Here is a 21,885-nt window from a genome sequence, read left to right as displayed (position 1 = left end):
ATATATAATATAAATAACATTTTCTGAAATGGTTATTTTTCAAAACCAAACAATAACGAGAAGAGTGTTATTACTTCATATTTTTGTGAATCTCTTTAAAGTTTGGCTTCATAGAAGACAACTACATTCTCATATTTGCTTTTGCATTCAATGTGTTGCATATATTGGTTTGGCTAAAGTATATAAAGAAAATCTACCCTCATATAGATTTGTAGTAGGAAAGGAGAACTGCACAGACCCCATGAAAAGGTCTCATGGGCCCAAGTTCTTTATTTTTTTTTTGAGACAGAGTCTCTGTCACCCACGCTGGAGTACAATGGTATAATCTTGGCTCAATGCAATGTCTGCCTCCCGGGTTCAGGCTTCTCCTGCCTCAGTCTCCCAAGTACCTGGGATTACAGGCATGCACCACCATGCCCAGCTAATTTTTGTATTTTTAGCAGAGATGGGGTTTCACCATGTTGGCCAGGCTGGTCCCGAACTCCCGACCTCAAGTGATCCAGCCGCCTCAGCCTGTGATTACATGCAGGTGCCATCACGCCTGGCTGCCCTCCCAAGGTCTTTAGGTTATACTTTTAACAATGATTGCTTTAAAGTTTATAATCCTCTAGCCATCTTTCCTAAAGACTTCAAGAAACTAAGGGGAATTGACATATATTTATTAGAAAATGTAAAAAATCTGCTTTATACTGGGCACTCCCCTAACCTAGAATCTCCCCTAGAAATCTCTGAAATCTACTCCAAATGTATATGAGGCACAAATTCAACCCTATTTTTCTTATAATCTTTTGTAAACGGCAACACCGTATGAGAAAAAAAATCAGTCTAGATTGCACCAGCCTACTGCAATAGAAATGAGAATATCTGGGCATCGGCACAAACTAAAGTTACAGAAAGGATGGCAAACAGTTCCTGTTAATGAGCCAAATAGTAAATATTTTAGACTTTAGGGACCATGTCGTTGATGTAACATGTATGATCATCCTTATAGTGTGAAAGTAGTCATATACAATATATAAAAGAATGGTAGTGGATACGTTCTAGTACAATTATATTTAGATCTGACCCTTAGGCCATGGCTAGCTGAATTCTGTTTTAGACAAAACAGATCAACCTCAAAAAATAGTGACTAAAACAAAGCCATTTTATAAAATCAGATCTCTTTTCTTACTTACAAATGGATTTTACTCCTTGTAAACCCTTGCAGTAGAAGCATACTTTCTTCTCAATGAGGAAAGAGTAGGCAGAATGAATAATTTGTAGTAACTTTCAATAATTAAAAGCAATTCAAATACCTAGAAACATGTAATTAGGAAAGGGCAATATTTTTATTTTTTCAGATGGAGTCTCACTCTGTCACCAGGCTGGAGTACAATGGCTCTATCTCTGCTCACTGCCACCTCTGCCTCCCAGGTTCAAGCAATTCTCCTGCCTCAGCCTCCCAAGTAGCTGGGATTACAGGAGCATGCCACCATGCCTTGCTAATTTTTGTATTTTTAGTAGAGATGGGGTTTCACCATGTTGGCCAGGCTAGTCTTGAACTCCTGAGCTCAGGGGATCCACCCACCTTGGCCTCCCAAAGTGCTGGCATTACCCGGCATGAGCTACCATGCCCGGCCGGAAATGGCAACATATTCTACAGAATGACAAAATATTTTAGAATAACTTTGATAGTCAGTAAAATGAAACACTTAAAGATATACAAAAATTATCATTCTTGGTATTTATTCCTTCCAGTCAATTTTTATTAGATAGCTATATAATTATACTATATTCCTTCTGAGTAATGAGAGGTCTTAAGATTCAAAAAACATACACCGTAAATGAAACTAATAAATTTTAATGCATTAATTACTTGAAATGTAACTTTTCCTTAGAAGGTACAAACATAAAACTCCAAAAATAATTAGATAATCCACATATTGGCAGAAGATATTCATAAACAACATAACTAGCAAAGGATTAAGATTGAAACTATATAAAGAACTCCCACAAAACAATAAGAAAACGCAGATCAAGATTATGGTGATGCAGCATTTTAAATTCATCCAAGTGACAAAGTTTTAAACTCCAGCCATACCACATGATTAGCTGACGTGAAACAATGAGAACCTAAAACTGTTGGTGAGAGTAAACTGATTCACTACTTTAGAATACTGTATTGTATTGGAATACAATACTTTGGAAAAGAATTTGCATTATCTTGTAAAGTTCAACATTTTCACCTTACAAGTCAGCAATTCTACTTCTAGGAATATATGCAGAAAATTCTTGAACAAGCACAAAATGTATACGAAAATGCTCATTCGTTGGTAAATAGTCATGTCATGCAATACATTACAACTAAGAAAATGAACAAAACTACATGGGTCAATGTGGATGAATCTCAAACAACAATAAGCACAAACAGTAATTAACAAAAAAATGCATTCAGTATGTTGCATTTACCTTAAGTACAAACATAAAAAATAAAACTATTGTTTAGAGTTATATACACATAGTAAAGGTATAGAGAAGATAAAAGACAACACTAAATAAAAGCTAGTGGTGTTGGGGGTCAGGCGAAGAAGAGGAGACAAAGAAATTGTAGAGGGGTGATCCAATTTCATAAACAGTGATCCTTTTTGTATGCTTAGAATATTTCAAAAAAAAAAATTTAAGCTATACATAAATAACTAAACTTACTTTGGCTTAATTAAAAAAAACAAGACTACATGCTTCCTAACCCATTTTTTAGCTACCTGCAAGATGAGCGAAGGGCAAACACCAGCCAGACCTTTTCTGTTTACTCAACCACCTTACATTGCTAAAACAACTGCTTATCTTTGAATATAGTGCGCCACCTTGTGTTCAAAAGCTTTTAACTAGTATAAAATGCTGAGACCCACGTTTGCAAACATGGCTTCTTCGAAAAAAATATTAGGTTGGTGCAAAAGTAATTGCAGTTTTTGCCGCAACTACTTTTTCACCATCCTAATATAAATTCCTTTATGCTATGGCAATAGATTTACCATTATAAAGACAAGTACATGTAAAAACAACATTAGAAAAAATTATTTTGATTCTAAAGAAATTAGAAATGCTTTATATTTATTTCTATTGATAATCTTTTTGAGCTTTCATTTTGCTGTACTTTCAGAAGAAAACTTGCCTTTTTTCCTTGATTTTAAGTATCCACATTTTTAAATGACTAAAATTCAAAAATTATAGATATTTTAAAAGGTACAATATGCTTTCATAAAGAAACTTACCTTTGAATGAGTGATTGACAAAGTGTCTACCCATACACGCCAGCCACCCCACTCATATTTGACTGCATGGTAAAGCAGGATTCTGAATATGGCATATACCATTTCTGTTATCTTTTGCTCATCCGAATTCTTAGGATTAAAATAGCAGAGAGAAAGCATCCATTCTTGCCACACAGAGCATTGTAGCAAGCTCCTGAAAATTATAAAAGGGTACTAAATTATTGAAGAAAAAAAATTATCTGAAAGAAATCTAAAGGTTTAAAACAAAATAACCCTGCTCCTCCCTTCTCCCCCCAAAAGAGAAACACATTTAGTTATACATTAAGAACAATTCAACAATGTGGAACTAAAAATTCTAACTTAACTATGTGGTGCATTATTTACATACTCTTAATGAAAAAAATAGAAAAATCATTTCACAATATTTTTAAAGCAATTTTTCTAAGATAAAATGGGCTTATACAAAAGTACATCTGAATACTGCAAATAAATGCTTTCTGATTCAGCTTACCTCCTGTTTTCTCTACTGTTATTAAAAAGTTTAATCATGTCAGAAAGAAAGGCTCTGCGAACCTCCATGCTCTCTGGGCACTGGGGAGAATTTCGAAGTAGGGTCGCAATTACTTTCAGTATCTCTGTAAGACAGTTTATAAATAAGTAAAAACCAAACTCAACAAAAAACTCATCATAGAAGGTCATCAATCTATTGCAATTTCTTTAGTTTCCCTAACACAAATGTCCACCAAAAACATCCTCTTCTATTATTAAAAAAATCACCTATGGTAAGAAATGACAATACATTCATTAGAAAGCATTTATAAATACGAAAGGAAACTTCTTTCATGATTCAAACGTGCAAAAATAAAGCTGAATTGTAAAAGGTTAAAATAAAACAAGTTAAATTATAAATGAATTAAATGTCAGTGAAACTGCTTACTCTCTCTGAGATATACCAAATAGTAAAGTTGATCTTAAAAACAAAGAGGCTGGGCTAGGTGGTTCAGGCCTGTAATTCCAACACCTTGGGAAGCTGAGGTGGGTGGATCACTTGAGGTCAGGAGTTCGAGAGCAGCCTGGCCAATATGGCAAAACCCCATCTCTACTAAAAACATAAAAATCAGCCAGGTATGGTGGCGCGTGCCTGTAATCCCAGCTACTCAGGAGGCTGAGACAGGAGAATTGCTTGAACCCAGGAGATGGAGGCTGCAGTGAGCCAAGATCATGCCACTGCACCCTAGCCTGAGCGACAGAGCGAGATTCTGTCTCAAAACAAAACAAAAAAAAAAAAAAAATAAAAAACACTATAATCAAAATCTCAGAAAAAGATAAATTCTTAAGATTCCTCATCATAATTTATGTTATGCACACATAGTCTTTCATTTACCACAGTGAATTTTTTGTTTTTTTTTGAGGTGGAGTCTCTGTCACTTGGAGTACAGTGGCATGATCTTGGCTCACCGCAACCTCTACCCCCCAGGTTCAAGCAACTCTCCTGCCTCAGCCTCCCGAGTAGCTGGGATTACAGACGCCTGCCACCACGTCTGGCTAATTTTTGTATTTTCAGTAGAGACAGGGTTTCACCATCTTGGCCAGGCTGGTCTTGAACTCCTGACCTCATGATCCACCCGCCTCGGCCTCCCAAAGTGCTGGGATTACAGGTGTGAGCAACCAAGCCCGGCCTACCATAGTGAATTTTTAAAGTTGTGACGATTTTCTTTCATAATCTTAAAAGCAAAATTAGACACAAAAAAACCCAAAGGAAATTAAAACCTATTCAACATCCCATCTCCCCAGGAAATGCAAAGTAAACTACTATTGTAATGGTCTTAGCAAAAAGCTATTTAAATCTCCAGAATTTAGCTTAAATTAGGCCAGGCACAGTGGCTCACGCCTGTAATCCCAGCACTTTGGGAGGCTGAGGCAGTTGGGTCACCTGAGGTCAAGAGTTCAAGACCACCCTGGCCAACATGAAGAAATTCCGTCTCCGCAAAAAATTTGAAAATTAACCAGGCCTGGTAGCAGGCACCTGTAATCCCAACTACCAGGGAGGCTGGGGCAGGAGAATCGCTTGAACCAGGAGGCAGAGGTTACAGTGGCATCCTGCCACTGCACTCTAGCCCGGGCGGCAGAGCAAGACAAGACTAGGTCTCTAAATAAATAAATAATCGCCAGAACTTAGCTTAAATTAAAAAAAAAAAAAAAACTTTTAAAAATATGCACTTAGACCAGGTGCGGTGGCTCATGCCTGTAATACCAGCACTTTGGGAGGCTGAGGTGGGAAGACTGCTCGAGCCCAGGAGTTTTAGACCAGCCTGGGCAGCATAGGTAAAATAATGACATCATGTCTCTCTGAAAGCTGAGGAAAATTAAACTTCAAAGCCATGTACTTTAAAAATTAGCACTGGAGTACCAAACACACAAACACACCTAACCACATAAAATGTAATTAAATTTCGAAACCCTACAAACTAATAATTTTAATAACATGATCTTATAAAGCAAGATGAAAAAGGTATACTTTATACAAGTGCTTAAGAATTCTAAGTATCAAAAGAAAAGACTGCTTAACAAGACTATCTTCATAAACAATAAAGAAGACATATTTTTGTATTCCAAATTTGGTATTTTTATATTCACAGTAATTTAAGATAAAACTACCTACATGGTCCATGTAATTCTGCCTGACATCACTAAACAGCACAGTCAAAATTTTGCTGAAAGTCTGAACATATATTAAATCAAGACTTTAAGCAAACAATTCTTCAAAACCTTTATATAAGAATTTCCGGCTGGGCGCGGTGGCTCAAGCCTGTAATCCCGGCACTTTGGGAGGCCAAGACGGGTGGATCACGAGGTCAGGAGATCGAGATCATCCTGGCTAACCCAGTGAAACCCCGTCTCTACTAAAAAATACAAAAAACTAGCCGGGCGAGGTGGCGGGCGCCTGTAGTCTCAGCTACTCGGGAAGCTGAGGCAGGAGAATGGCATAAACCCAGGAGGCGGAGCTTGCAGTGAGCTGAGATCCCGCCACTGCACTTCAGCCTGGGCGACAGACCGAGGCTCCATCTCAAAAAAAAAAAGAATTTCCACATAAGGTTGATTCGAAGGAATATTCAACATAAAACACAAACAAAACTAGTATCATCACACTTAATGAAATACTCATCTAACAGTCTGTTTCAACAACATCGATTTTAGGTTGTTCACAGTGACTTTAAGTAGCAAAAGGTAGTTTTTGTTCAAGTATATAAAATACATACGAGGGTTTTGTATCTTTACTGAAGAATCAGGATCTGGATGCTGTTTATGTATCACCTGAGTACCAATCTGTTCTATAAGAATCTACAGAAGTAAAACAATGGATTACATTAGCAAATTACTGGATTAGCATCACTATTAATGAGCTTTAAGTACAACACTAATCAAAATATAGTATATTTTTAGTCCAATATTGTCATGTTAAGTATTATACTTCTAAAATAACTACAGCATTATTACTCTATGTTTTCTTAATTATAAAATGAGACATCAAATAGTTAATGAAGGGAATACTTAAACAGAAATAACGATACTGTTTAAAAATTCACACATTAATAATAGATTTATAAAAATGCAGCCACATCTCCTTTATATCATTTCATAGCTGTACATTACGAACTTAAATGATCTGGCCAGCATGGTGGCTCATGCCTATAATCCCAGCACTTTGGGAGGCTGAGGTGGGTGGCTCGCCTGAGGTCAGGAGTTCACGACCAGCCTGGCCAACATAGCGAAACCCTGTCTCTACTAAAAATACAAAAATTAGCTGGGTGTGGTAGCGCACACCTGTAATCCCAGCTACTGTGGAGGCTGAGACAGGAGAATCACTTGAACCCAGGAAGTGGAGGTTGCAGTGAGCTGAGACTATACCACTGCATTCCAGCCTGGGTGACAGAGTGAGACTCTGTCTCAAAAAATAAAATAAAAGTAAATGATCTTATTTACCTACACAATGTTAAGAGGCATTTTTATAATAAGAAATTTAGAGGAGTAAATCCTAAGTACATTCCTACCTCAAACAGGACATTATATGTGGTCATTGTGATTAAATTTGTCTGAAGCATGAGCCTTTCAGCTAGCAATGAAAACAATCCATGTCCAAGCATGACTTCAACTTTCCTCCTGCAATTACACAAAAAGAAATCATCAAATGTAGAGCTTTTCTGTGCTTTACTTAATATGCATGCTGGATGAAGGAAACACAAAATACTTTTTCACACTACAAACAATTCCCAACTCCATTACTCTCCCAACTATCTTCAATCTAGAACTTCTAAAGCCACAGAACCTTTAAGTAGAGAAATGCTAACCACTATATAAGCATAACTAGTTTAAAAAAAAAAAAAAAAAAAAAAAAGACAAGTTTGCCTATGCAACAGCACAGCAAAAACCTCCTCCCCCAAAATCTTCAGAGCAGTTATTTATTTAATGAAGTTGCTACAGTCTACCAGCACTAACTTAGTCTCTCCTGGGGACGATCATCTAAAGCTCATCTAAAGCACAGTAAGTACCTAAGTAGAAAAACAATTTGGAGAAAAAGTAGACGAAATGTAATATAATTTTAAAAAATAAATACTATGAAAACATACATAAAAAATTAACTTTCCAAGCATAAATTCAGAAACTAAAGGATCAAAAACTTTAATTTTACCCTTGGTGTCAGCAAAGTTTTTCTGCAAATGGCTAGGGGGTAAATATTTTAGAATTTGTGGACCAGGTGATTTCTGTCACAATTCAACACTGTCCTTGTATCATGAAAGCAGCCACAGATGATACACAAATAAATTATTGTGGCTGTTTTCCAATAAAACCGTATTTTTACAGGTGGCTAGCTGGATTCCTAAACACTGCAGTTTACCAACACTTGTTCTAAACCAAAAAATTTTCTTTTTAAAATAAACTACTTCTGGTACAGAGAACAAAAGGTAGAACATGAATATCTGCATTCAGCTAAGAAAATAAGCATGGAAGTTTCAGTTCTGAGTTACGCATATATGAGAACACACTATGTGACAAACATCCAGGTTACTGTATTACTTTATAATAAAGATAAAGCAAAAATGGTGTGAGTCACCTGAAATCAAGTCTCCATAGCTTCTTGAATGCAAGTTGTCCAAACTAATTCTCATAATTCACATTAAGTATATGGATAATTTAAATAATTTTATGTATAAAAAAACTATTCCTATTCAACTTAGTTTTTAAAATATGTACTACTGTTTACATTCATACAGCAATTTATGAATAAAAACACAAGAAAAACTAGAGGACTATAGAACAAAATTGCTACTGCAAAGATTTATAAAATAAATAAGTAGAATATAAGAGTCCATCTTAGATTTCAGGCATACTTACTTTGGGGCCAGATGTTTTAAAAAATAACCCATTGCCTTAAGAGCTTGCACCCTGATTCCTTCGCTTTTCGATGCCAGAAGTTTGTAGATAACACTGAATGAATAAGATTAAAAACAAACTATTTTCAGTATAATTTTTAAAAGGAAAGTCTTAAAATATATACTTTTCTTATTATTATAAACCTATTTCAAATAATATGGAGGGAAATTTAATACACATTTCTGGTATTTAAAAACCTGTCTATCTCAGGCTAGAGATCCTTTCAATGAAAACTAAGAAATGAGAAGAAATTGGAATATAAGGTGGCCTTTCCATGTACACACTTATATGTAACGTGTGCATCAAGCTAGCTTTGAGACAGTTTTTTCCGTCTGCTACAGACTTATGTCCTTTGAAGGTTACCAACTGGTTATTTTAAGTCAGTAGAAAGAAAGCATTCTCTAATGGTAGCACATATTTAAATTTCTAAATAATTGTCACCATGAAAAACAAGACAGCAGGCTAATAATAAATGATAATCAGAAATAATTACAAAAGTAAAAAGATTTAAAACCAAAGGACGCTAAAAATAAATTTCCCATTCAATTCTCAAAAATTATACAGTAATTTAATATAATTTTTAAAGATCTATGTGGAGGCCGGACGCAGTGGCTCATGTCTGTAATCCCAGTGTTTTGGGAGGCCGAGGCAAGCAGATCACCTGAAGTCAGGAGTTCGAGACCAGCCTAGCCAACACGGCGAAACCCCATCTCTACTAAAATTACAAAAATTAGCTGGGCATGGTGGCATGCGCCTGTAATCCAGCTTCTCGGGAGGCTGAGGCAGGGGAATCACTTGAACCTGGGAGGTGGAGGTGGGAGTGAGCCGAGATCACGCCACTGCACTCCAGCTTGGGCAACAGAGTGAGACTCTGTCTCAAAAAAAAAAAACAACAACAACAACAACAAAGATCTATGAGGGCCTTCTGATTTTAGTACAAGCAAAGCATAATGAAACTGAAATTCAACTGATTCATTACAGCATTCCCTTCCTCATAAACATTTAGAACAAGAACAGTAATTAGAAACTCTTAGAATTACTTTTAAAAATTAAGGATATCAGTATCCTCCTAGATCAAAATTTTGGTGTTTAGTAAGGCAGAAAACATTCTGAACAAAAAGGAAATATCTTCCACCTCTAGTGATCAATAGAAAAGCAGGTATACAAAAAGAAGTTTGATTCCTTTTCAAATATGAACTAAAGGCATCCAAGTCCATATCACATTGTAACTGCATAATTTTAATTCAAATCTTAGTACAAAAACTTAACAGTCAATCATTGGGAAAATACTAATATGTTTTACGTTTCTTTTCCTCAAGGATTTAAATTCAGCCAAATAAAAATTAAACCTTTTAAAAGAAATATTAATATAAGCATGATACTAGTTTAAAATCACAATAGTTTTTTGAGGTTTTTTCCCCAAAGATGGCAGATTTGAGTGTTTTAGCATTTCTCAGCCACTTGGAAATATCAAGATAGTACATGAAAATCAACTGTGAGCTTTAATTCAGGAAGGAAAGCAGGACTCCACCAGAATCATGAAGGGCACCCTAGATCCCGAGAGCCCTTTGTTTCTCCCGAGACCTGGAGCTAACTGGGAAAGAGGTAAGGAGATACTGTGAGGGAAAGACACCAGGAAAAGTTGCAGGGACCAACAGCAGGACATCATTTTGAATTCAAGCACTTACAATTCAACCTGGAAATCTGGCAGTGTGTCTGTGCAGGCATGCCAGAAATTAGAGTCCCCGTTTTGGAGCCAGAAATGTGAAAACTGCCTCAGCAGTAGGTGTTATAATTGTACTCTACCCCGTTGCAGGCCTAGGGTGGGAGGAAAGCTGCTATAGCTGCAATATCTCCTGGACAACAAGACTTGGCAGGCAGAGGCAGCTTGGTGACCTGGAACCTGTCTGCATGTGTCATTGCTGGGTGCTCCAGCCTGCTACCCTGACACTGTGGTGCAGCAGGGCCCTCTCTGCTCCACTCTCAGGCAGAAACCCAGGCATTCAAGCCACCCCACCCTTCATAGACACAGATCATGGCACTGGACCCTCTTTGGTCCATGCCCAGGCTAATCTCCAGGCAACTGAAGCACCCGCTCCCATGGAGTAGCAACCTGAGCCCTATTCCACGCGGTGCAGCAGGATGCACAGGCAGATCTCCAGGCATTCAATGCACTTGCTTGCCCAGATTGGCAGCCTGAGCCACCCCACTCTTCCTTTGCAGAGATCCAGGTTTAGAGAGGTCTTCTATGCTTCACGCCCAGGGAGATCTCCAGGCATTCAGAGCAGCTGCTTGGCCAGCCCAGCAGTCTTAGTCACCTCACCCCTCTGTGCAAAGATCTTGGCGCAAGCGGGGGCCCTATCTGTCCACAGCCAGGCAGATTTCCAGGCATTCAGACAACTCACTCACCTGGAACAGCACACTCTGCATCATTCCTATCTATGCAGAGATCCTGGTACAGGGGGCCCTCTCTGTTTCACACCCAGGCCTGTCTCCAGGGATTTAGGGTAACTGCTTGCCTGGTTCAGTACCCTGAGGTGTCCCACCATTCCAGTGCAGAAATCCTGGTGCAGGAGACCCTCTCCATTTCACAGCCAGCAGATCTCCAGGAATCTGGAAAACCCACTTTCCTGGATTAGGAGTATAGGCCACCCCCATTCCCATGCAGAGAACTTGGGGCAGAGGTTTCCCATCACTATGCCTAGGCACTCCTCTGGGCACTTAGGGGCTGCCCACTGAATTCTCCCTCAGCACTGATGCCTGCCATAGGGAGACCTAGTAGGACCTGTCCAGTCTGGACATGCCCATTTTGTGCCCTCCTCCAGAGCAGAGGAGGGAGCTCAGACCACCGTGCACTCCACACATCAACCTATTGCCTGAGGCAACAGAGAGCTTCTCCCACTAAACACAGGTCAAGTATATACCCAGTCACATTGGCCAAAGCCCACTCTCACTCATAACTGCCATCCAATGGCTTGTAGGTTGAACTGCACAGCCCAATATAAAACCTGCTGACAGAAGTGTATAAAGCTATAGAAGCAAAGCCAAAAGGCCCTACCCAGCATTCTCTATAGCCACAGCACCCATGGAGACAGGGAAAGGGAAAGAAGACAAAATAACAATAATAACATTATAGAGAAAGGAAAAAATACCTTAAAAGCATGAAAATTATTACAAAAGTTAGAAGTGTCAGCATCTCCAAAGGAGAAGGAACCAGCACAAAGCTTCGGACACCATGAAAAATCTGAGTGTGGTGACACCGTCAAAGGATCACACTGGCTCTCCAACCATGGACCATAACCAAACTGGAAACTCAGAAGAATTGACAAATAAAGAATTCAAAGCATGGACTGCAAGGAAGCTCAGTGATATCCAAGACAATGTTGAAAATTAGAAGAAACTTCTAAAGCAATCCAGAAAATGAATGGGATTAAACATCTTAAAAAGAAATCAATCAGAGATAGTGGAATTGAAAAACTCACTTAAGAAATTACAAAACAAAACTGAATGTTTTATCAGCAGACTGGACAAACCAAAAGAAAGAATTTCAAAGCTTGAAGACTGATCTTTCAAATTTACCCAAACAAAAATTTTTTAAAAAGGTTGAAAAATGAAAAAAAGTCTTCAAGAAATATCAGACTACATAAAGCAGCCAAACCTACAAATTACTGGCATTACTGAGAGAGATGGATAAAAAGAAAACAACCTGAAAAACATATATGAGGAAATAATTCAAGAAAATTAACCTAATTTTGCTAGAGATATAGGCATCCAAATACAAGAAATCTAGAGAACATCGCAAGATACCATACAAAATGAACATTGCCACAGCATTTAGTCACCAGACTGTCCAAGACCAACACTAAAGAAAAAATCTTAAAGGTAGCTAGAGAAAAAGGTCAGATCACATACAAACAGAACCCCATCAGCCTAACAGCCGACTTCTCGGCAGAAACCACACAAGCCAGGAGAGATTGGGGGCTTATTTTCAGTATTCTTAAAAGAAAAAAAAATTAGCCAAGAAATTTCATATCTACCCAAACGAAGCTTAATAAGCAAAAGAGAAATAAATGTTTTTCAGACAAGTAAGCATCAACGGAATTTGTTGCCTATAGACCAACCTCACAAGAGATCCTTAAGGGAGTTCTAAACATGGAAATGAAAGAATACTTACTACCACAAATACGCATGTACACAGCTTGCAAACCTTATAAAACAACCACACAAAAGAAACTACAAAGCAACCAGCTAACAACTTCATGATAGGATCAAAACCTCACATATGAATATTAATTATGAGTGTAAATGGTCTAAATGCCCCACTCAAAAGGTACAGAATGGCATGTTGGATAAAAAAACAAAACTCATCCATCTATTGTCTTTAAGAGAGCTATTTCACATATAACACCACTCATAGGCTCATAGTACAGGGTTGGGGAAAGATCTATCACACAAAGAGAACACAGAAAAAGAGCAGGTGTCACTATTCTTGTATCAGATAAAACAAACGATAAACAATCAAGAGTTAAAAAGGGCAAAAAATTGCATTGCATAATGAAAAATAGTTCAATTCAACAAGAAAACTTAACTATCTTAAATATATATGCATCCAATAGTAGAGCAATCAGATACATAAAACAACTACTACTAGACCTAGGAACAGTCTTAGACAGTCACACAATAATAGTGAGGGATTTCAACACCCCACTGACAGGCATTAGACATGTCATGGAGGCAGAAAACTAACAAATTCTGGACATAAATTCAGCACTTGACTAATTGGACCTAACAGACATCTACGGGATACTCCACCCATCAACCACCACAGAATACACATTCTTCTCATATGCACACGAAACATACTCCAAGATCAATCACACGTTTCGCCATAAAGAAGGTCTCAATAAATTCAAAAAATTGAAATCATGCCAACCATATTCTCAGACGACAGTGGAATAAGAACAGAAATCAATAACAAGATGATCTCTCAAAATCATACAATTACATGGAAGTTGAACAACTTGCTCCTGAATGACTTTTGGCTAAACTATGAAAGTAAGGCAGAAATTTAAAAGTTTTTTGAAATAAATGAAAACAAAAACACAACATAGCAAAATCTCTAGGATACAGCCAAACCAGTGTTAAGAGGAAACTTTAGGCCAGGCGCAGTGGCTCATGCCTGCAATCTGAACACTTTGGGAGGTCAAGGTGGGTAGATCACTTGAGAGCAGGAGTTCTGGACCGCCTGGCCAACATGGTGAAACTCTGTCTCTACGAAAAATACAAAAAAAATTAGCCAGGCGTGGTAGTGGGTGCCTGTAATCCCGGCTACTCAGGAGGTTGAGGCAGGAGAGTCACTTGAACCCCGGAGGCGGAGGTTGTAGTGAGCTGAGATTGAGCCACTGCACTCCAGCCTGAGCGACAGAGCAGGACTGTCTCCAAAAAAAAAAGGAAATTTTATACCACATAGCACTAATGCCCTAACTCAAAAAGCTAGAAAGATCTAAAATTAACAATCTGACATCACACTTAGAGGAACCAGAAAAACACAAAATAAACCCCAAATCTACCAGAAGAAAAAAAAATAATGAAAATCAGAGCAGACCTAAACAAAACTGAGACAAAAATCCATACAAAGAACCAACAAAACAAAAGCTGGTTATTTGAATAGATAAAGAAGACTGATAGACCACTAGCTAGATTTTTTTTAAAATCCACATAAGCACAATCAGAAATGACAAAGTTGATGACACAACCAATCCCACAGAAAGACAAAAGATCCTCAGAGACAATTATGAATACCTCTAAGCACACAAACTAGAAAATCTATAGGATATGGGTAAATTCCTAGAAACACAAAATCAGGAAGAAGTTAAAACCCTGAACAGACCAGGATTGAGCTCCGAAACTGTATACCTGCTAAAATTTGGCAGTGAATTTTTCTGGTCCAGAATTTTTTTTTTTTTTTTTGGTTACCTACCAACCAAAAAAATCCCAGACGAGATAAATTCACTGCCAAATTCTAGCCGATATACAAAGAAGAGCTGGTAGCAATCCTACTAAAAATATTCAAAAAAAAATTGAGTACAAGGAACTCCTCCCTAACTCATTTTACAAAGCCAGCATCACCCTGATACCAAAACCCAGCAAAGACACAACGAAAAAGAAAACTACAGGCCAATATCCCTGATGAACATAGCTGCAAAAGTCCCCAACAAAATACTAGCAAACCAAATCCAGCAACACATCAAAAAGTTAATTCACCATGAATTAACTTTTTAATTACTAGGAATGAAGTAAGCTTCATTTCTGGTATGCAAGGTTGGTTCAACATACACAAATCAATAAATATGATTCAATACAAACAGAATTAAAAATAAAACCATATCTTTATCCCAATAGATGTGGAAAAAAACTTTCAATAAAATCCAGCATCTCTTCATCACAAAAATCCTCAAGAAACCAGGCATAGAAGGAACATACCTCAAAGTAATGAGAGCCATCTAAGGTAAACCCACAGCTAACATCATATTAAACAGACGAAAACATGAAGCATTCCCTTTGAGAACTTGAGCAAGAAAAGGGTGTCCACTCTTACCACTCCTATTCAACATAGCACTGGAAATCCTTCCCAGAGCAATCAGGCAAGAAAAGAAAACAAAAGGCATCCAAATAGAACAAAAAAATTCAAACTCTCTCTCTTCATGATGATATAATTCTACAACTTGAAAACCCTAAAGACTCCCTCAAAAGGCTCCTGTGACTGATTAAATGACTTCAGTACAGTTTCGGGATACAAAATTGATACACAAAAATCAGTAGCATTTCCAAACAACAACAATCTTCAAGCTCATATCCAAATCAGGAAAGCAATTCCTTTTACAATATCCATGCTCAAGGACTGGAAGAATCAATATTATTTAAATGGCCATACTGCCCAAAGCAATCCACAGATTCCATACTATTCCTATAAAACTATGAATGTGATTTTTCATAGAACTAGAAAAAAACTATACTAAAATACATACGGAACCAAAAAAAGAGCCCACATAGGCAAAGTAATCCTAAACAAAAAGAACAAAGCTGGAGGCATCACAATACCCAACTTCAAACTATACTATAAGGCTACAGTGACCAAAACAATATGGTACTGGTATAAAAACAGACACATATGCCAATGGAACAAAATAGAGAACCCAGAAACAAAGCCACATACCTACAGCCATCTGATCTTTGACAAAGTAGAGAAAAATAAGCAATGGGGAAAGGACTCCCTATTCAATAAATGGTGATGGAATAACTGGTTAGCCACATGCAGAAGAATGAAACTGGACCCTTACCTTTCACCATACAAAAATTAACTCTGACACTTGTATCCTAACACTTTGGGAGGCCGAGGTGGATGGATTACGTGAGCCCAGAAATTTGAGACCAGCCTGGGCAACATGGTGAAACTCCATTTCTACAAGAAACGCAAAAATCATCCAGGCATGGTGGGACATGCCTGTAGTCCCAGCTACCTGGGAGGCCAAGGTAGGAAGATCGCTTGAGACGCAGAGGCAGAGGCTGCAGTTAGCTTTGGTCGTGCCACTGCACTCAAACCTGGGCAACAGAGCAAGATCCTGTCTAAAAAAAATGCTTTTAGCTCAAGAGGGATTAAAGGTTTAAATGTAAGCCATCGAATTAGAAGAATCCTAGAAGAAAACACCGTTCTGTACATTGGCCTTGGGAAAGAATTTATCACTAAGGCCTCAAGAGCAATTGCAATACAAACAAAAATTGACGAGTGGGACCCAATTAAACTAAGCACTTAGGTACAAAGAAACTGTCAACAGAGTAAACACACAATCTACAGAATGGGAAAATATTGACAAACTATGCATTCAACAAAGGTCTAATATCCAGAATCTATAAGGAACTTAAACAATTGTACAAGCTAAAAACAATCCCATTAAAAAAATGGGAAACACCACAGACAGACACTTCTTAAAAGATGACATACAAGCGGGCAACAAACATATGAAAAAATGCTTAATTAACATCATTAATCATCAGTAAAATGCAAATCAAAACCACAATGAGATACCATCTCACACCAGTCAGAATAGCTATTACTAAAAAGTCAAAAAACATCTGAATCTGGCAAAGCTGCAGAGAAAAGTTTACACTTACACACTGTTGGTGGGAATGTTAGTTAGTTCAGCCTCTGTGGAAAGCAGCTTGGAGATTTCTGAAAAACCTTTGAACTACCATTCAACTCAGCAATTCTACTACTGGGTATATATCCAAAATAAAATAAATCATTCTACCAACAGACACATGCACTCGTATATATATTACAGCACTAATCACAACAGCAAAGACATGAAATCAACCTAGGTTTCTACCAAAGGTAGATTGGATAGAGAAAATGTAATACACATACACCATGGAATACTACACAGCCATAAAAATAAACCAAAATCATGTCGTTTGCAGAAACATAGATACAGCTGGGGGTCATTATCCTAAGTGAATTAATGCAGGAACAAAAAGCCAAGTATCACATCTTCTCAGTTATAAGTAGGACCTAAATAATGGGTACTCATAGACATAAAAATGGCAATAATAGACAATGAGACTATAAGAAGAAGGAGGGAAGGAAGGGGGAAAGGCTGAAAAACTAACTTTTGGGTGCTGTACTCAGTACTTGGGTGACAGGATCAACCATACCTCAAACCTCAGCATTACACACTATACCCATGTAACAAACCTGCTCCTGTAGCCCCTGAATCTAAGATAAAGGTGGAAATTATTAAAATAAATACATAATAAATAAAAATAAAAACCATAACACACTAAGATATTTTAACATATCAAAAAACTATGCTTGCTATAGCTTAACTCACAAATATCTGTGGTTAAAAATCACAATAGGGCTGGCCATGGTGGCTCACACCAGTATACCAGCACTTTGGGAGGCTGAGGTGGGCGGATCACCTGAGGTCAGGAGTTCGAGACCAGCCAGACCAACATGGCAAAACCCTGTCTCTACTAAAAATGCAAAATTAGTCAGGCTTGGTGGTACACGCCTGTAATCCCAGCTACTCTGGAGGCTGAGGCAGGAGACTCGTTTGAACCCGGGAGACAGAAGTTGCAGTGAGCTGAGATCGCGCCATTGCACTTCAGCCTGGGCAACAAGAGCAAAACTCTGTATCAAAGAAAAAAAAACCACACAAAAATTTCTTCAAAAGATAAACTCTAGACATTGTCTACATACTTTCAAATAATGTTTTATTAGGATTAATAACATGAGAAGATCAAAAGAACCTGAAATTATTCTATAAACCTAATAGTTATCCTACAAAAAACTTTTAAATTTTGAACACTTCTAACCAAAGCAGAATCAAAGTAGTTTTATCTGCTAAACATCAGCAGTAAATTTTGTAAAAGTTAAATGGGCCTATTTTGCTTTTTGATCATAGTTTTTTTCTTATTTAATGCACAAAAAAATACTTTACACATTAAAGGGAGGAAAAATCCTGTAGGGTTTCAATGAAATTTATATATTTTTCTAATCATAAAACAATGTATAAATACATGTACACTTCTCTATTTGGAAATAAAGAAAAGTATAAGGAAGAGAGCAAAAATAATCCATGAAAAACAATATTCAAATTTGGAAATATTTTCATGCAATCTATTTTACTATGGTTATATGTTTAAAGAAATAGATATGGACATTTTTGAACTGAAATATACTATGGCATGTACAGTATATTTTCAATGCAGAAAATACAATTCAGGCAACAGAAACACCCAAAAAGATAATCTGAATAGTAACATTATTTCAATCTGCTCACAGATATTAAAAATGTGATAACAGCTCATTACACTAGACTCAAATATTAAAAATGTATAACAATTTAAGCAGGGCATATGATGAGACTGACACTGAGTCGGAAAACACAGTCACTTCTAAGGAAAGATAAGTCTTCCAAGCTGTTGACCTAGTTCAATATCAGAGCTAATGTTTAAATGATTTCATGGTAGAGAAAAATTTATATTAAATAACTGAATGTGAAAATTTATGTCATTTGATGGAAATTAAATTGTCACTCAAATTTAGAAATGCTACTGATGTCTACGACACAGTTTGGCATGCCTATATTATCTGGCACCAGTAAAGACTATCCTCCCTCCAATTTTCTCCATTTGAGACTATCCTTATACCCCCATTTAACTTCCAGTTAACACGAAACCTTTACTAAATTCACCTCTGTTCTTTTCATGGTGGCCTTCAAAAATTATGGTGTTAGGCCGGGAGCAGTGGCTCACGCATATAATCCCAGCACTTTGGGAGGCCGAGGTGGGCAGATCACTTGAGGTTAGGAGATCGAGACCAGCCTGGGCAACATGGTGAAACCCTGTATCTACTAGAAATACAAAAATTAGCCAGGCATGGTGGTGGGCACCTGTAATACCAGCTACTCAGGAGGCTGAGGCAGGAGAATCACTTGAACCTGGGAGGTGGAGGTTGACGTGAGCCGGGATTGCACCACTGCACTCCAGCCTGGGCGACAAAGTAAGACGCTATCTCAAAAAACAAAAAAATTATGGTACTATATACTAAGTACCAAAGTAATCATAAACAGGTACTCAAATTTTGTATCAATGTACAGTTTGAATTTTCTCTCTCTCCCCGACCTTCTACCACCTCTTTTTAAATCATCAAAACCAAAAATCCATAATTTAAAAAATGTACATACTGATTTTTTGGACCCAAAGAATACCTTCAAAGAACTCCAATTAGATTGAAGGGAACTATCCACCATTCAAAAATTATTTTTAAACTACATAACTAATATAAACATTTAATAAATATTTCTACCCAGTTTTTTTTAAGTAACTGAACTGAATTTAAATGGAACTAAATCTTCACATTTCTGTATATTAATCCAAATTAGAAATTTTTTATTTCTTCACAGTAACAAATAAAAGACTGAGAAAGTAGCAAAAATTAAAATATACTATAAAAGCAAAATGGGGGAATAATGATGCCAACATGGAAGTCAGCATTTTCCCTCCATAAAAAAAGACAGGAATAAAAACAAAAAAAATTTTCACTGACGAGTATTTATTCTTGAGAAATTGCTAGAAATCCAGGTAAGAATATCAGGAGTCAGTGGCCTTGTTGATGAGACTACTCCTGTCATTACCACTCCAGTTTAGTTGGTAAGAACTGTAGTTTTACCTTTTGGGGGTTGGCAGTAAAAAGTAGCACTGTTGCTTTCAGACAGGGCAAACCTATTCAGGGTAAGAAATGAAAACTGCAATTCTCCAGCTAAAAGTGGCAGACTTGGTTACAAATCAATGGGAGAAACCAGCAGCTTTGCTAGATCAGAGATGCAGTTACAATTCAGGGTGAACAGCAGACGGGTTAGATATTTAGTAGGCAGATATTTAAAAAGAGAGAACCATAGAAAGATTGAGATAAGTACTCCACACAGACCTAGCTGATTGAGAAAGTACCTATATCCAGGAGACACCTGGGTCACTAACTGAAAAAGGAAAGGCAAAAGAGACTAAGTAGCCACAACTTTGAATGCAATCCCTAAAAATACACAGATCAACACAGTGAACCGAAAGGCCGAAAGAATTTTATCAGAAACTGTAGCTAAATCATTGATTGAACTCTAAGATATATAGAAACATGGAAAACCCTAAGAGCGCTATGGAAAGAAAAAAGGAAAAAGGAAAAATACTGGACAGAGAAAAGTCAGAGCTGTAAACCATGGAGAAAACACAATCTGCAAATTAAATGAGGCAAAATACTTAAAACAAAAACCAACAACCACAGAAAAACAAAAAAAGTCCAGAGTTGCCCAGCTTTCCACAAAAATTACTACATATGCAAAAAAAACAAAAAAGAGTATAACCCATAATCAGTAAAAGAGCAATAATCAAAAATAACTTGTATGGTCTAAATGTTAGATTCAGCAAATAGTTTTAAGGACTTGTAATAAATTATATTCAATAAATGAAAAAATAGTATGCTCAAATAATTGAATGAAAAAATAGTATGGTCAAATAATTGAATTATATTCAATAAATGAAAAAATAATATGCTCAAATAATTGAATGAAACAGATTAACAATGAGTTCTCAATAAACTATAAAAAGACCAAATGGAAATTCTAGAGATTAAAAAGTATAATTTAAAAATCAAGGAATTCACTATAGGCATTCAACAGGAGACTCAGATGGCAAATGAAGAATCTGTGAATTCAAAGATAAATCAATATAAATTATACAGTCTAAAAAGTAGAGAAAAAATAGGAAAACAAATTATTCAACCTTTAGACACTGTAGGACAATACACTGTCCTAACATAGGTGTAACAAGAGTACCAAAGGAAAAAAAAAAGGCACGGAAAAGAAACATCTGAAGAAATAGGAATAAAATCTTCCAAAATTTAATGAAGAAATATTTACTTACAGATTCAAACTCAATAAACCACCAAAGTGAAAGTAACAAAGTGAGTCACAACTAGGCCGGGCACAGTGGCTCATGCCTGTAATCCCGGCACTTTGGGAGGCCAAGGTGGGCGGATCATTTGAGGTCAGGCATTCGAGACAAGTCTGACCCACACAGTGAAACCCCATCTATACTAAAAATACAAAAATTAGCTGAGCACAGTGGTACACACCTGTAGTCCCAGCTACCTGGGAGGCTGAGGCAGGAGAATCGCCTGAACCTGGGAGACGGAGGCTATAGTGAGCCAAGACCATGCCACTGAACTCCATCCTGGGCGACAGAGTGAGACTCAGTCTCAAAAAAAAAAAAAAGTGAATCACAACAAACCACAGTTAAACTGCTGAAATCCAAAGACAATGAAAAAAACCTTAAAAGCATCAAGAGAAAAATGACTGATGACATACAGAGAAACAACAACGCAATTCATTGCTGTCATCTCATCAGAAACAATGGAGCCCACAAGTCAGTGCGATGACAGTCAAGTGCTAACAGAAAGAAAACTATAATTTAAATTTTTATATCCAGGATAAGTATCCTCTAAAAATGGAAGCAAATAAAAGTATTTCAAGATGAAAAAAGACTGAGAAAATTCATTGCTAGCAGACATGTCTTATAAGAAATAATAAATAAAGCCCACCAAGATGAAAGAATACACTGTAAAACCACTAATAACAGATAACCTTTA

At 37.1% G+C, this 21,885-nt stretch overlaps 2 protein-coding genes across 9 annotated transcripts in view; one reads left to right on the top strand and one right to left on the bottom strand.

Moving 5' to 3' along the window:
• RPS3A (ribosomal protein S3A) overlaps positions 1-21,885 on the top strand; it is a 1,130,248-nt gene that overhangs the window by 910,829 nt on the left and 197,534 nt on the right. The window lies entirely within an intron of this gene.
• Positions 1-21,885, bottom strand: part of LRBA (LPS responsive beige-like anchor protein) — a 758,453-nt gene that overhangs the window by 618,632 nt on the left and 117,936 nt on the right. For all 4 annotated transcript variants that reach the window (XM_050791167.1, XM_050791166.1, XM_050791168.1 and 1 more), the window contains 5 exons: positions 8,646-8,738; positions 7,304-7,412; positions 6,512-6,593; positions 3,763-3,886; positions 3,252-3,444 (listed from right to left, as the gene is read on the bottom strand). In XM_050791167.1, coding sequence (XP_050647124.1) covers positions 3,252-3,444; positions 3,763-3,886; positions 6,512-6,593; positions 7,304-7,412; positions 8,646-8,738 — 601 coding nt within the window. The remainder of the gene's footprint in view (positions 1-3,251; positions 3,445-3,762; positions 3,887-6,511; positions 6,594-7,303; positions 7,413-8,645; positions 8,739-21,885) is intronic.

The sequence above is a fragment of the Macaca thibetana genome, chromosome 5 (assembly GCF_024542745.1).
Source record: "Macaca thibetana thibetana isolate TM-01 chromosome 5, ASM2454274v1, whole genome shotgun sequence".
Lineage (NCBI taxonomy): Eukaryota > Metazoa > Chordata > Mammalia > Primates > Cercopithecidae > Macaca > Macaca thibetana.
The sequence above is the reverse complement of the archived record's forward strand: the minus strand, read 5'-3'. Positions and strand labels throughout refer to the sequence as shown.